This window comes from Musa acuminata, chromosome BXJ2-8 (genome assembly GCF_036884655.1).
Source record: "Musa acuminata AAA Group cultivar baxijiao chromosome BXJ2-8, Cavendish_Baxijiao_AAA, whole genome shotgun sequence".
Classification (NCBI taxonomy): Eukaryota; Viridiplantae; Streptophyta; class Magnoliopsida; order Zingiberales; family Musaceae; genus Musa; species Musa acuminata.
In genome coordinates, this window is record NC_088345.1 from 879,903 (window position 1) to 893,776 (window position 13,874).

Sequence of the window (13,874 nt, forward strand, 5' to 3'; positions counted from 1 at the left end):
AATCAATTGAAAACAAACTTACAAGAGAGAGATATGTGCACTTGACATGAATCAGAATAGTGAGCTCTGGATGAGCATGAGAGAAACCCCAACAAATAAATCAGCATCCAACAATGTGCTCGTTAATATAATATATTAATCCCCCATAATGTGTTACATAATTATTACCAACAGATTATTCTCCCATCTTCATGGATTATAATAACCCAGCAAAAATGACATCAAATGGGACACCTAACAACTGTTTTAACACATCATCAAATTAAATTGGACACTAATCTCCGCTTCCCTATATCCTAACAAAAGAAATTTGCTGAATTATTATTATTATTATAAGAAGGCGCAATTGAGAGAGAAAGATAAAAGAAAGAGTTTTGATGGCAATCGAGAGAGGAAAGCTGCTAAAAGATGTCGAGGATCTCGAGGATGTAGCCATTGCAGAGGGGGCAGTTGCCGCGGCTGACCCACAGCTCACGGGAGCAGAGGCGGCAGAAGGTGTGGCCGCAGGGGATGAACGCCGCCCCCTTGTGACGCACCATGCACACGCAGCACACGTACAACATCCCATCTCCGGCCCCCTCCCCCTCCTCCTCCGCCACTTCCTCTTCTTCCTCCTCCTCCTCCTCCGCCTCTAACCCTTCCTTTCCGCTTCCGCCCCATTGCATGTCCAGTAACGCCATTAATGACATCCTAGCCGGCTGCTCCCCTCCATCTCCCTCCCCGTCCCCCTTCTCCTCCTCCTCCTCCTCATCATCATCCTCCTCATCATCATCATCCTCCTCCTCCTCCTCCTCCGCTCGCGCGGCTGCCAGCGGCGACGAATCGTAGTTACCGCCAGGAACGTACTTTTGGCCGCCGCCGAACTCTGTGTTTCCTCCTGCGCTGCTGACCGCGGCCGCTTTCTCCGAGGCCGCCGCCATGACCGTGGGTTCTGGGACGGGAGGCTCGGAGTTCCGAACGGAGACGGAGAGAGAAACAGAGCGGTCGCGGACGGGGTTGGATCGGGAGGAGACGACGAGCTCGGGGTCGGAGATCGGGTACGGGTTCCTCACGGAGACCGAGCGGGAGACAGAACGGCCGAGGAAGGGGCTGCGGCGGGAGGGGACAACGAGCTCGGGGTCCGAAATGGGGTGAGGCTGGGCCGAGGACGCCGCTGCCCAGGCTGCGCCGGCGCGGCGGATGCGGTCCCTTAACGACTTCCATTTGGAGCCGCTGCCGGAGGAATTCCCGCCCGCGGCGGCCGCATTCGCCTCGCGCACCTGCTGGATGACGTCGAACAGCCTCCTTCCGCCGCCGCGGAGGCCGCCTGAGGCCGTGGAGCTTTCCCTCTTCTCGCACGTGATAGCCACCGAATCGCTGCTCTGGCGGCAAGATTGGTCGGTCTCGTCCTCCTCCCGAACCTTGACGTGGTCTCGGGGATCGGAAGAATCAACGTTGGACAGCTGCTCCGACGTCATCATGCTGCGCGGCAGCTCCCTTCCTTCCATTCCAAGATCAGATTTTTACCGGAAAACCCCGAAAAGATTAAACCTAAAGTCGATTTCCAGCAGACACAGAGTACAATCTACGACAAAAGCCCAGCGATCGAGCTCGAGATCCGGCGATGAAGAAGCCTGCATCAAACAAGATTGCATCTTTGCCGACTCAGTCCGCGGGCGAAGACCGCCAACATCGATAGAGCAGGCGTCGCATTGTTTTCCTCCGAGACCAAGAGAGCAGCCAAAAAATCCGATCTTTTCATGATCCAACAACAAAGACGACATTAGGAAGGAGAGCAAGGAAAACAAAAGTGTAATTGGCGAGAAAATCGAACCTTACCGAATGAGGGAGGGGATCGTCGTCGAACGATTAATCCAAGTGCTTCTCCGTGCCGTCGTCTTCTTTCTTCTCTTCGCTGTCGTTTTAAACCGTGCGGGCAACAGACGTACACCATCTCACTCGTCCTTTCTCTCTCTTCTCCTCCTCCTCCTCATCGTCCGCTGTGGCTGGTGGTGGTGGAGGACAGAGTTGTCGGGGGACGGGAACGGGTCTTCCGCTGTGCTCTTCTACCGATTCGCAACGATCAACATACGAACCGATATTACTAGCCGTAACGGCCGGTGGCTGCATCAGACGTGATTGCAGGTGCACGATGGACGGTCATTAAAAGTGCTTTGAGATATATAGAAAAATGTTAATAATATTTTTTTCGAAATATTAAAAAGATTAAAAGAGAATAAGTCGAAATTGCGTATATATCGTTGTAGTGATGAAATTGCAATCCGAATATGGAAGAGAGAGAATGAATACGTGGGAACTAAAAGACTTATATATCTTGATAGGGGTAATAACGGCGACATGACGTGTCACGACGTCGGCCTCACCTTAACGCCACTCTGTCCGAGGAGGAGAGCAATAATGCTAACTCGACATGCGCTGACGTCATCCGCTCTCAGACAACGACTTCATTGTTGTCTGACCCCGCGCGCTTGACCGAGGCAGAGGAGGACGACGACCGAAGCTCGCCCATACCCTGCGGCAGTTCGGTTCCCCACGCAACGTCAATGGCAATGTCAGACACCATCAGAGGTACGATCCTGCCTCCCGCAGGTAGGCACATCAGGTAACACTAAACTGCCCTATAAATACCCCCGAGTTCTAAACGAAAGGGGGGACACTTCTTGACTAAGAAAAACTCCTTCTACATCATCTAACTTGATCGTCGGAGGGGTCGGGCCGAGCTTCCGACCCGACCTGTGTGCAGGAACAAGGGCGAGGTTGCACCTTCCCAACGCCGCGGCGAGGCTTCACTCCCCCACGCTACATCCCACCCGGATTATCGCAACCGGCCACCACAGCTGACCCGAGGAACGCCGTGCAAGATCCCCGCGCATTCGGACCCGAACAAAGCCGTGTCGGCCCCGAGGCCACGGCATACAGTTGTTTCCCGCAACATATCTCATAAAGACAAGTCGGATAGATCGAACCTAAGTTATTTAGTATCCCTTATATGACGTATTTCTTAGCATACCTATATGACCTCTTTTATAGTGGGCGCGGGGGAGGAGCGCGTTTATGTGATATTATCGTAACAAGTCGACGCACGAATCATAATGCAACTGTTCAAATTTCCGACGGTGAATTACTAGAAAACCCATCCGACCGGCGGTGAAGTTAGTATTTGTTCAGTTGCTACTGAGTATAAAAAGTATGTAAGAACAGTATTCATTTCAAAGTTGGAGAATCAAGTCATTCCTTGAGAGATCGCTTTGTATGATGTGTAACCACTGGTTTGATGAAATCATACTATCTCAAGACAGACATATCAGTATGTCCAATGAACATTTTTTTGTCGTCTCCGAAAGCTAGAATAACATATTTAGTAGGTTTTGAGTAGACTCGTCCAGTATGGTAGAACATAATGGCCATATCGCAATCAAACTTGGGAATCATCAGAGCACTACGAGGACTTTAGAGTCCCAATCTATCCGATGTCTACTTCTTTATTCTACTGTTTCAGATAGAAAAAGGATACAGATCTATGATGGCAAATCTCAAGAGTGAATCTGGATTTACTTTTTGTGCAAGTGCAGAGAAAAAGCAGTACAGAATCTATAGATATTGTAGACACCCAATCTGAAGTCCCTTTTCTTCACTGGTCATCAAAAGCTAAATTTAGTGGAATCAAAAAGGCTAATGATCTGAAATCATGAAAAGAAAGAAACAAAGTAGAACAAGAGGAACAAGATCACATGATCATGCACAATGGGTCAAAAAGGCTTATGCAACACTTCGGTTTCACTGTTGCAATGCAGTTGAAAAGTCACAGCAGAACAGTGTACATTAAATAAACACTGCTATAAACATACAGCATCATTCATCACCTCAGATCTTGAACTCATCAAAGAAAGCTGGAGTTAAATGTAACAAGGAAAAGAATGAATTTACTTCTACAATCTTGTTATTACCTATGCTTCTCTTCAGGTTTTGTCAAAAACAATCTTGTTATTACCTAATCAAGGCTCATCTGTCAGCTCACAAAGTTTACTTCTACAAAGGTTCCCTGACAACAACTAATAGAATTTGACCTCAAGCTACAACCAGCCAGCAAGAGTAAGCAAAGCATGAAAACACTATGGATTAATTTCCTTAACATGTAACCTTATTCAAAAGACCAGATTGATTCAGCTCATTGAGCTTAAACAAATGGAAGAAAGGTTTCCGGATTTCTCAATAAGAAACTTCCTAGTAAATTCAACTGCTCATCTCTGATGAAACAGGTTATGGTTGTATCGGTGATGAAAATGTGCTTCGTGACTTCATCGCCTAATGCTATCATGCTGTTAAAACATGATGGCAAAATACTGCCAGATTTCTGCATTTTGTTGGAACAAATTTCAATGACCAAGTTCCCTTCAATAGGTTTAATTCTTTGAGGATGCCAACATGTAAATGCCGGTTTCCTGCTTGAGCCCTCTTCACACTCCAGAGGACACCAGAATGGATTCTATAAGACTTCTTGTGAATTAAACAGCAAGCTCATTCACATCATTTTAAATTGAAAGCCTTCCAAGAGTCAGTGCCGACGACATCAGCATAACAAACAAATTCCAAGTCTCATAATTTCTGGAGGGAACATTAAGGACAAGAAACCACTTTTCCAGGAAAGGAAAATTTTAGAGCGATGCTAAGTTTACAAGTGAATTTGTAGAAAGCTCGGTGGTCCTTATAGTGATCTAACTGAGCTAGAATGTCACCTCCACATATAAAATATAAAATCTACCATTTCATTTTACTACAATTAGCTTAGTTGTATGCATCCTAACTTCCAATATGATACATGATGATAAGGATTGTGTTACTTCGAATCTCCTCAATCACATACCTGCAGATCAGACATCTCTGGTGACTGTGTCACCGGCCTCTTTCATCTTGACCTCCTTGAGCATCTTTACAACCTCGAGCATGCTGGGCCTCTTCCATGGCTCATCAGCTGTGCATGCCCGGGCAACCGCAAGCACCTGCATCATCTGCTCCCTCCAAAGGCCACCAGTTGACAAGCATGGATCAAGCACCTCAGCCTCCTTTCCCTGCCCTGCCATCCACCTTACCCAACCAACCAAATTTCCACCACCTTCCATTTCCTCTTCTCCCGTCGGAGGCCTTCCTGTCAGCAACTCCAACATCACCACCCCAAAGCTGTAAACATCTCCTTTCACGGTGGCTTTCATTGTGAATCCATACTCCGGTGGGATATACCCCAATGTCCCTGCTAGATCAGTGCTGACATGCGTCTCGCATGCACTGATTATACGTGCAAGACCAAAATCTGAGACTCTTGGCTCAAAGTCTCTGTCTAGCAGAATGTTACTGGATTTCATGTCTCGGTGTATGATGTGAGGCACAAAACCATGGTGCAGGAAGGCAAGGCCACGGGCAGATCCTAGACAAATCTTAAATCTTACAGGCCACCTGAGCACATCAACAGCATCAGCTCGGTTCCTCAGCCATATCTCGAGGCTCCCGTTTTCCATATACTCGTATATCAGGAACCGTTCATCACCAAAGACACAGTACCCGAGCAGTGGAACAAGGTTCTGGTGCTTCACTTTCCCAATTGTTTCCATCTCAGCCAGGAACTCGCGGTCACCCTGGAACTGGCCTCCACCATAAAGCCTCTTGATTGCAACCATGCATTCCTCAGGCAGAACTGCTTTGTAGACAGTGCCAAAACCACCGTCACCTACAATGCGAGCCTTGCTAAAATTCTCAGTAGCTCTCAAGATATCGCTTAGAGTTAGCCGCAGCAGAGCATGTTCAAATGTGGCTACATTGATGCTTAATGGTTCCTTCAACTTCTTTCCCAGTAGCTCATCACTGGAGGCTGGCTCAATGATTGCTGAGTTGGCCTTGTCAGCAGAGACATGGTCCAAAGACTTCTGCCTCATTGCCCTCCACCTAAGAAAAACAAATAGCAGAGCTACCAATCCTATAGCTGCACCAAGAGTAATACCCCAGACTGAGCTTTCAGTTAGTGTTGGAGATGGTGGATAAGGTACAACGGGAGAGGAAAGGATGTGGTGTGACAGACATGAATTCACTAAAGCACAATCCTCTGAGTACCTGTCTAACTTGTTACCAGAAAAGTTGACAAAAGAAAGTCCAGTGATACCACAAATGCCACAAGGGATATCACCAAGAAAATCATTATCAGACAGGTCAAGATAAGTCAGATAATCAAGCTTGGAAAGTGACGATGGCAAACTTCCAATGAGACTGTTGTTATGGAGATCAAGGACTGCAAGGGAGGTCAGATTTGACACTGACTCCAATATTGCACCATTTAAATTGTTGTTGCTGGCATTGAATATCAGAAGGGAGCTTGTTCCCCTAGCAATGCTGCCAGTGAATGGGATTGGTCCAGAAAGTGAATTCTGGCTTATATCGATATATGTTAATGTCTTGATATCAAATATAGACTTTGGAATGGAACCAGTCAGCCTGTTGGATGACAAATTGAGCTTCACTAAGCTTGGGAGCATCAAACTCAAGTCACTCGGAATGAGATCATCAAATTGATTGTTTGACAAGAGAAGACCTTGGAGGTTCTGCAAGGGAGAAAGCTGAGCAAGAATCGGACTAAGAATTGGACCGCTAAGAGAATTGAATGACAGATCAATGAAGGTCAGGTTCGTTAGGTCTGCCAGCTCAAGAGGGATGCTTCCATTGAGCATGTTGCCTTGCAACCGTAGTTCCTTTAACACGGAACAATTCTTAATGGCTGCAGGAATCTGACCTGTTAAACTATTGTAAGAAAGATCAAGCATACCATAATGCTGTGTGAACTCTGAATCAGGGAAAGCAACCTGCTGAAACCCAGCACAGATCTCACAGGGAATATGACCAGAAAGTTGGTTGTTAGACAAGACCAAATTGTCAAGCAACTTCAGCTGAGATATGGCTCCTGGAATTGAACCGGTCAGATTGTTCGAGCTCAAATCCAGTGCCACCATGTTTGTGCAGTTGAAAAGCTCTGGTGGTATCTCTCCAGATAATTTATTTCCATGAAGAGACAAATTGGTGAGGTTGCACAAATAGCCGATTGATTTTGGTATAGTTCCTTCAAAGAAATTATTGTCCAGTTGTAACCTCTCCAAAATGTCACTAATGCTGCTTGGAATGTGACCATTAAGCTGATTGTTGCTCAAAGATAATTCCAGAATGGTCGGAGATCTCCACAGCTGATTAGGAACCATTCCAGAGAAGTTATTCTGTGATAATTCCAGTGTCACAAGGGGAAGCTCACCCAAATAGCCTGGTATTTCACCATACAAGTTATTCCCCACTAGGACCAAATCAGTGAGATTAGAACATTCTTTGAAAGTTTTCTCAATGCTGCCAGTCAGTTTATTCTCCGATAGAGAGAGAGACGACAAAGACTTGGCATCACATATCTTTGGAGGAATCTCCCCTGAGAGTTGGTTGGCATCAGCAGAGAATGAAGTCAAAAATGGCAGATTCAGTGGAGGCAAAGATCCATTAAAAAGGTTCTTGCCCAATCTTATGGAATTCACCATCTTCCAATTTGAAATCCAGGTGGGAATGGGACCTTCCAGATGATTTCCTTCTACAATAAATGTAGTAACAGCATCTAGTCCAGCAAGGCTCCCAGGCAGAGGACCTGAAAAGAAATTGAATGACAAATCTAGGATCTTTAGATTTTTGCAGTTTCCTAGCTGTGCTGGTATAGACCCACTTAACCCAGCATCAGCAGCAACCAGGTACATAAGGTTCACCAAATTTCCAATAGCTTGCGGTAGTTCCCCTTCAAAATTGTTCTCTGAAATGTCTAAATTTGTCAAGTTTCTCAGGTTAGAGATTTCCTCAGGAACAATTCCTGTTAACTTGCAACTGTGGACAGAGAAAACTTCGAGCATCTTCATGTTGCCAATCTCTACTGGAAGACTCCCAGTGAAGCCATTCAGTCCCAGCCAAAGTGATTCCAAACTTGTCAATTTCCCAATAGTACTTGGCAGAGCTCCTGTGAAGCTGTTGGAAGAAAGGTCGATGGTTATAATATTTCCAAGTGAACCAATGCCAGGAAATATGGACCCAGACAGCTCATTTCGGCTAACGTCCAAGTGCAAGAGTCTCCTGAGGTTTTCCATGTTGTTAGGTAGTGGCCCAGAGAAAGAATTCGCGCTCAAATCCAGATACTCCAGATTCTGTAAGTTCCCTATATCAGGTGGAATACTACCTGAGAAAGAATTCCCTGAGATAGAAAGCTTTGTGAGACCTTTAAGATGTCCAACTATAGTGCTCAAGCCTCCAGAGAAGGAATTGGTGCCAAGCACAAGTTCCCTGAGCATTTGCAGGTTTGCAAATGAAGAAGGAAGGACTCCAGATAGATGATTCTTGCTTAAGTCCAGGGACTGTAGATTTTGCAGATCTCCAAATGTTTCTGGAATATGACCAGACAGGTCACAACTGCTAAAGTTCAGTAATCTGAGATGTCTGAACTCCCCAAGACAGCTCGGGATTCGTACGTTAAGGGGCGTGTAAGATAAGTCTATAGCCTGGACTGTTGGACCAGCACAAGTAATGCCTGACCAGTTGCATGGAGTTTCCACATTGAACCAGCTAGATAGGAATATTCTTCTTTCAGCAAGTGAATCTCTGAGAGTGAACAACTTCTCGATATCACCAGTGTAAGTTGCATCCGAGATGGGCATACAGAGAATGAGGATGATGAAGAATGAGAAGGCACGAAGCATCTGAGGTTTCTTTCCTCTTGTTGACATCCTACGCAGATAACTTGCTAATTCCAAATCGATAAAGTCTGATGTATAGAGGACTTCAGTCTCTAGATTTAGGAGGCGCTATCTGGATAACTAAAGCAAAATACATTCAATATGATGTGCACAATACATTCCTTCCCTTTCTAGCTAGCTGTTTAGATCATAATTTGTGGAGGAAAGCAAATATGCAAAAAATTCAAGAAGAAATCCATAAGAACAAAGAACTACCAAACTACTGCAACTAGTTACATCGTAAAGCCACTATGTTTTTCTATCATCTTAACTGAAATAATTAACTCTTGTAGCATGCACTGTGAGCATACAGGAAAACTATGAAACATAGTTTGAGGAAGGGTAATATATAGTCTAGTACACAAGATAATGTGTGAGCAAAGGTAAATCAATGAAACACATATATCCATCTGCAAGAATCTACTGGATGGCTAACAAGAACTCACTTTTTAGTTTGTTGACTCAGCCATTCATCCGTAAAGAGATTTATTTAGAAATCCCACAAATGAAATAATGCAATTTTATTGTCTTCCTCAATAAAATGTTTGAAGTAAGACAAATATACAGCTTAGAGGTTAATTCATGTTTTCAGAAGAAAGCAAATATCAAAACTTCGATTAGGAAAATCAAATACATAAGAAAGAAAGATATGCAGTAACGACAACAGGAAAAAAAAACCAAACATGAGAAGACGACAACATTACCATTTAATTTTGCTGCCTGAACTTAATTTTGAGCATGGACATACAAATTCATCAACAGCCCCGTTGAACAAGCCTCATTCCTGAGAGGAAAAAGGCAACAAAAGAGTATTGAGTACCATGTACGAATTGAACACCTGTAATCACCATCATCTAGCTTCAACAGTGCGCAATGGATATGTAGGAATCCACTACCATGACTACATACAAAACTAACATAAAGATGGCATGGTAGAGACCACCAGTTAAGCGAACACAACCAGAACTCACAGAGAAGAATGTGATCTTCTTTGCTTTCCACCTCAAGTTTTACATTCCTCACGGAGACTCTGCCTCAAAATCCGGAAGCAGAAGGAAAAGGAAGCTTATGTGAACAGTGCAAGCAACGGAGGTAATCCAAAATATCAAATAAAATGAAAGGGCCCACGAGAGGAAGATGGTGGCTGGCCGTAGGCTTTGGCAACTGCTTTACACAATGAAGTGAAACTGAACCAGCCAGCATTAAGTCACCTCTTCCCTCACAACACCACAACCAAGCATTAAAAGACCCTTTTTTATTGAAAGCAGAAGAGGCGAAAACAGCAGCTATAGTAGAACCTACCACTCCACTGTAGCAGCAGAACAAAAGGCCACACCACACAAGTCTCCCTCGGAGCCAGCTGGAGGAGAAGAGAGAGATGAACCGCATTAAAAGCCGGCTTTAAATGGCAGCTAATAAAAGGAATACCTCCTAAGCCCGGACAAAGAGAGAGATGAAAGAGAGGAAGAGAAAGGAGTCTCTCACTACGCTACTCTGAGAGCTCTCGAGGTAGATGAGAACCGGAGTGGGGGAGGTGTGCTTCTCGACCAGTCCATGCTGCAGGAAAACATCGGAATCCCAGCACAAGCCTCACGATGGCACCCACCGAACACTAACCGGAGTGGTGTTGTGGTTCTCGGACGGCTCGGGATTGGGAAGACGCGATGGGGGCGAGAAAGGTGCCATCTTTATGCAATTTTATGCGCAGAAACGACGAGAAAAGCGATTTCTTTCTGTGACAAGAGAACAAGAGGGATCGGATAAAATAATGACACGATTGGGATAAAATAATGACACGATTCGCAGCAGTGGGATGCTCTCATGGTTCTTTATTGGCGCACTACGAGATTAAGATAAAGGCGAAGAATCTATGCGCAAGTATAAAATAGGGGGGAAATGATCGAGAATCCGCCCATTAGGGTTTTTTTATTCGGGTTTTGATCGATTTGGGAGTGTACAAAGAAAAAGTGCCTTTTCTCTCTCTCTGTCTCTCTCTCTCTCGCGTCAAGAGGAAGAGATTTGTGGGGATGAGGAGAGAAATGCTTGGATGTTGAAGACGAGAGAAACTCTTGCCAACGTAAGAACAAACTCGTTCCGCAGCAGAGAACAAAAGAGGCAATCTTTTTCGTAAAGAAGAAGAACAGGAAATGTCTCATCGGAGGTATAAACCAATATGAAACCGGTCTAGCAGACACAAACCCCGCAAAACAACGGATCGGATCGAGCCGCCATTGATGAACAGCGGCGCGCAGAGCGAGAACCACTCACCGAGCAGCTCGGCCTCCCGGTCATGGAGATCGAGACGTGGGGCCCTCCGGAGCCGACGTCGCTGCTGCCGGGTCCCACTCGTCCGTCCCCACCGTCTGAAATCTCCGCGCCTACGTAGAGCGAGAGAGGAAAGGCGAGGAATGTGGCGGTTCGTTTGCTTGCCTGCTTCTTCTTGTCTCTCTGCGTACGGTAAACTTGTGGTGTTTCTTCTCGGGCATGGGAAGCGTGAAGGGGAAGGGTTGGAGGGAGAAGGATTCCCTCAGCTGCAGGCCAAAAGAGTTGGTAAGCGAGACGGTTATTGTTTGCCACAGCGACGACGACGACGACCACTCCTGCTGAGCTCTGGAAGCAGTACGGTTGCCGATGCAACGCAGGTAAAAAGTGTGTCGAGCTGAAAGGTGGTCTGTGTGTGTGTGACAGATCTCCTCACGAAGGCTACGGCGAGCGAGTTAACTCCTTTAATGTGGGCTAATCATGGCTCCATTAATTAACCATGCCTACGTGCCATGCTTTGATTTATAAGCAAGGAAGATTGTGGGAAGAAGAGGTGAGAGTGGATTTGGTTTTCTGAGAGCATCAAAAGTGGTATATTAATTTTGATGAAAGAAGAAGGTCATTAAAATTGCATAGACATGTTGGAAAATATTTATAAATAGGTATAATTAGCGGTGCCCTGAAAAATAAAATTAAATTACGAAAATTTTAATTCCCAGAAAAACCTTTGAACCTTTTTGTATTTGTATCTCATATATTTTATCTACCCCAAAATAACCCTTATGAGATGAGCCAAGAAAATTGATCCATCGCCTTAGATCGACTTATAAGTTGATTAAGTTGAATCATAATATTTTTGAATAAGACTATAGTATTTTTGATATTTTCATGAAAATATTATTGATATGACATATTTCAGCACCATCCATGTGACAGCAGACAGCGACCATGATAGTGCTAACAAACGAGCTCCAAGTTGACACGATGCGACATCTCGGACCCGAACGGGACGACCACATGCCCTCGCGTTGTTTGGCGTCAAACACCGGATAGCCGTTCTAGAAAGCTTGGAACGATGTTGCATAGCGCAGGTCCGTACAAGTCGGTCGGTGCTCGTCCACAAGGTAAAAGTCAATCGCTTAAATAGTCAACAACCATTAACGAACCATGTACGATCGACCCCCCTTCGCAAGTATACAAGCCAACCTCTTGACCAACACTAGGGGGAGGACTTGGAGCATTCAACTCCCTCTAACTTTGCTCAACATTAACTTAAACTTCGGATAGGTCGAGTCGGGAAATCTCCCTCCCGACCTTGACCTGTGTGCAGGAGCTGATGACGAAGGAGCAAGCAACTCGCCAAGGGAGAAGACCGCTCTCGGGAAACGAGGCTCGAACTCAACCCGACTCGACGCTCACTTCCACCATCCGAGCATTCGCGTGGGTAACCTTGTACATCTGGTATTGGATCGAGTCGTGCTGACACCTCGACCACGACGTAAATATTTCCTAACAACTAAAAACCTATATACAATGAACACATATTGGAAATAAAATATATACTAACTTATCATTTATTCCCACAAAATAAAATATATACTAATTAAATACATTACAATTTGTTAGAGATATATTTTTCTACGATAATAATAAGAATTTGCTTTAGGTTGCCAAAATTATTTTTCTCGTAATGTTAAATAATTATCACAAATATATCTAATTTAAAGGTGTCCAAAGCCAACTGAGTTTGTCTTAATTAGGGCAATAAGATCCTAGGTTTGCATTGCTCCTCGTTTCCCTCTCTATCTAGTTCACTTCCCCGGCCATGATCTTTCCCCACCCAAGTCCCTCTCTAGTTTGATGGGCAAGTTTGGAAGGGGGACATCATTCGTTTTTCATGAGAAACTAGGGTTTAAGGCTTACCAAGTCAAACAAGTGATTCATCTAAGATATATAGAAATATTATTTCAGATTTACTTTTGTACATATTCTGATCTCTTAAGAAAAAGGAACAAATATCATATTACTGCACTAAACTTGTTATAAACAGCCCAATGGAAGATTAGTTATGGTTTCTTTGTAACTAAAAGAGAAATTTAAGTATATAAATTGATCTATTTGTGATTAAAAGAGAAATCAAGTATATAAATTGATCTCTTTGTAACTAAGAGAGAATTCAAGTATATGAATTGTCTATTTGTAACTGAAAGAGAAATTAAAAGAATATAAAGTTATCAAAGTGTTTTTTTTTCTTTTCTCTGTCTCTCTTTCTTTGTACTTTTGTATATAATAATAATAATAATAATAATAATAATAATAATAATAATAATAATAATAATAATAATAAATCTAAAAATATTATTTTACTTTAATATATATATATATATATTATTTATTATTTATTTTATCTCTCTCTCTCTCTCTCTTTGTCCTTCTTTATCCAGATTTGGATGTACATACTTTAGGATGGAGTTGGGTTTTAGTGTCTAAGGTTCAACGTGAAGGGTTTAAGCTTAGCATCAATGGCGTTCTCTCCTCTTGGAAAGATAACCTCAGCACCCCTATCTCTCTCTCTCTCTCACTGTGGTCAGTACGTTGTCTCTTAGGCACGTACACCTGCGGTGATCATACCCCTTCTCATGCACGCCTCGGTAAAACCATCCAGCGTTTCCCAGTCCCATCGTGCTCCTTCTACTGACCGCCGGTCGATTTACGTCGTCCGCCCGATCATCTTCTCCACCGCACGTACGTACGTACTCACGCGATAAGACCAAAGCTCCCATCACCGTTCCATGCACGCATCTCGAAGCGACGCAGGTTGGT

The 13,874-nt window shown here is 44.3% G+C and overlaps 2 protein-coding genes across 8 annotated transcripts; both read right to left on the reverse strand.

The window, feature by feature from the left end:
• Positions 1–401: 401 nt before the first annotated feature.
• On the reverse strand, positions 402–2,089 carry LOC103994402 (uncharacterized). Its single transcript, XM_065121297.1, has 2 exons — positions 1,819–2,089; positions 402–1,733 (listed from the first exon to the last, which is right to left on the reverse strand). The coding sequence occupies exon 2, from the start codon at positions 1,485–1,487 to the stop codon at positions 402–404; it is 1,086 nt and encodes a 361-aa protein (XP_064977369.1). The 5' UTR covers positions 1,488–1,733; positions 1,819–2,089.
• Positions 2,090–4,576: 2,487 nt separating this feature from the next.
• LOC135582427 (leucine-rich repeat receptor protein kinase MSP1-like) lies at positions 4,577–10,566 on the reverse strand. Of its 7 annotated transcripts, none has more exons than XM_065119420.1 (4): positions 10,311–10,566; positions 10,092–10,149; positions 9,494–9,573; positions 4,577–8,870 (listed from the first exon to the last, which is right to left on the reverse strand). In XM_065119420.1, exon 4 carries the CDS (start codon positions 8,778–8,780, stop codon positions 4,872–4,874), a length of 3,909 nt encoding a protein of 1,302 aa, XP_064975492.1. In that variant the 5' UTR covers positions 8,781–8,870; positions 9,494–9,573; positions 10,092–10,149; positions 10,311–10,566; the 3' UTR covers positions 4,577–4,871. The 7 variants fall into 7 exon arrangements, with proteins under 7 accessions (XP_064975492.1, XP_064975493.1, XP_064975491.1 ...); XM_065119421.1 differs by having other exon boundaries at positions 9,761–10,149; XM_065119419.1 differs by having other exon boundaries at positions 10,278–10,566.
• Between the last annotated feature and the right edge of the window lie 3,308 nt (positions 10,567–13,874).

What these genes read in the sequence shown, in the direction of transcription:
- LOC103994402 (XM_065121297.1), bottom strand. Translation starts at nt 1,487, where the DNA reads ATGGAAGGAAGGGAGCTGCCGCGCAGCATGATGACGTCGGAGCAGCTG.
- LOC135582427 (XM_065119420.1), bottom strand. Translation starts at nt 8,780, where the DNA reads ATGTCAACAAGAGGAAAGAAACCTCAGATGCTTCGTGCCTTCTCATTC.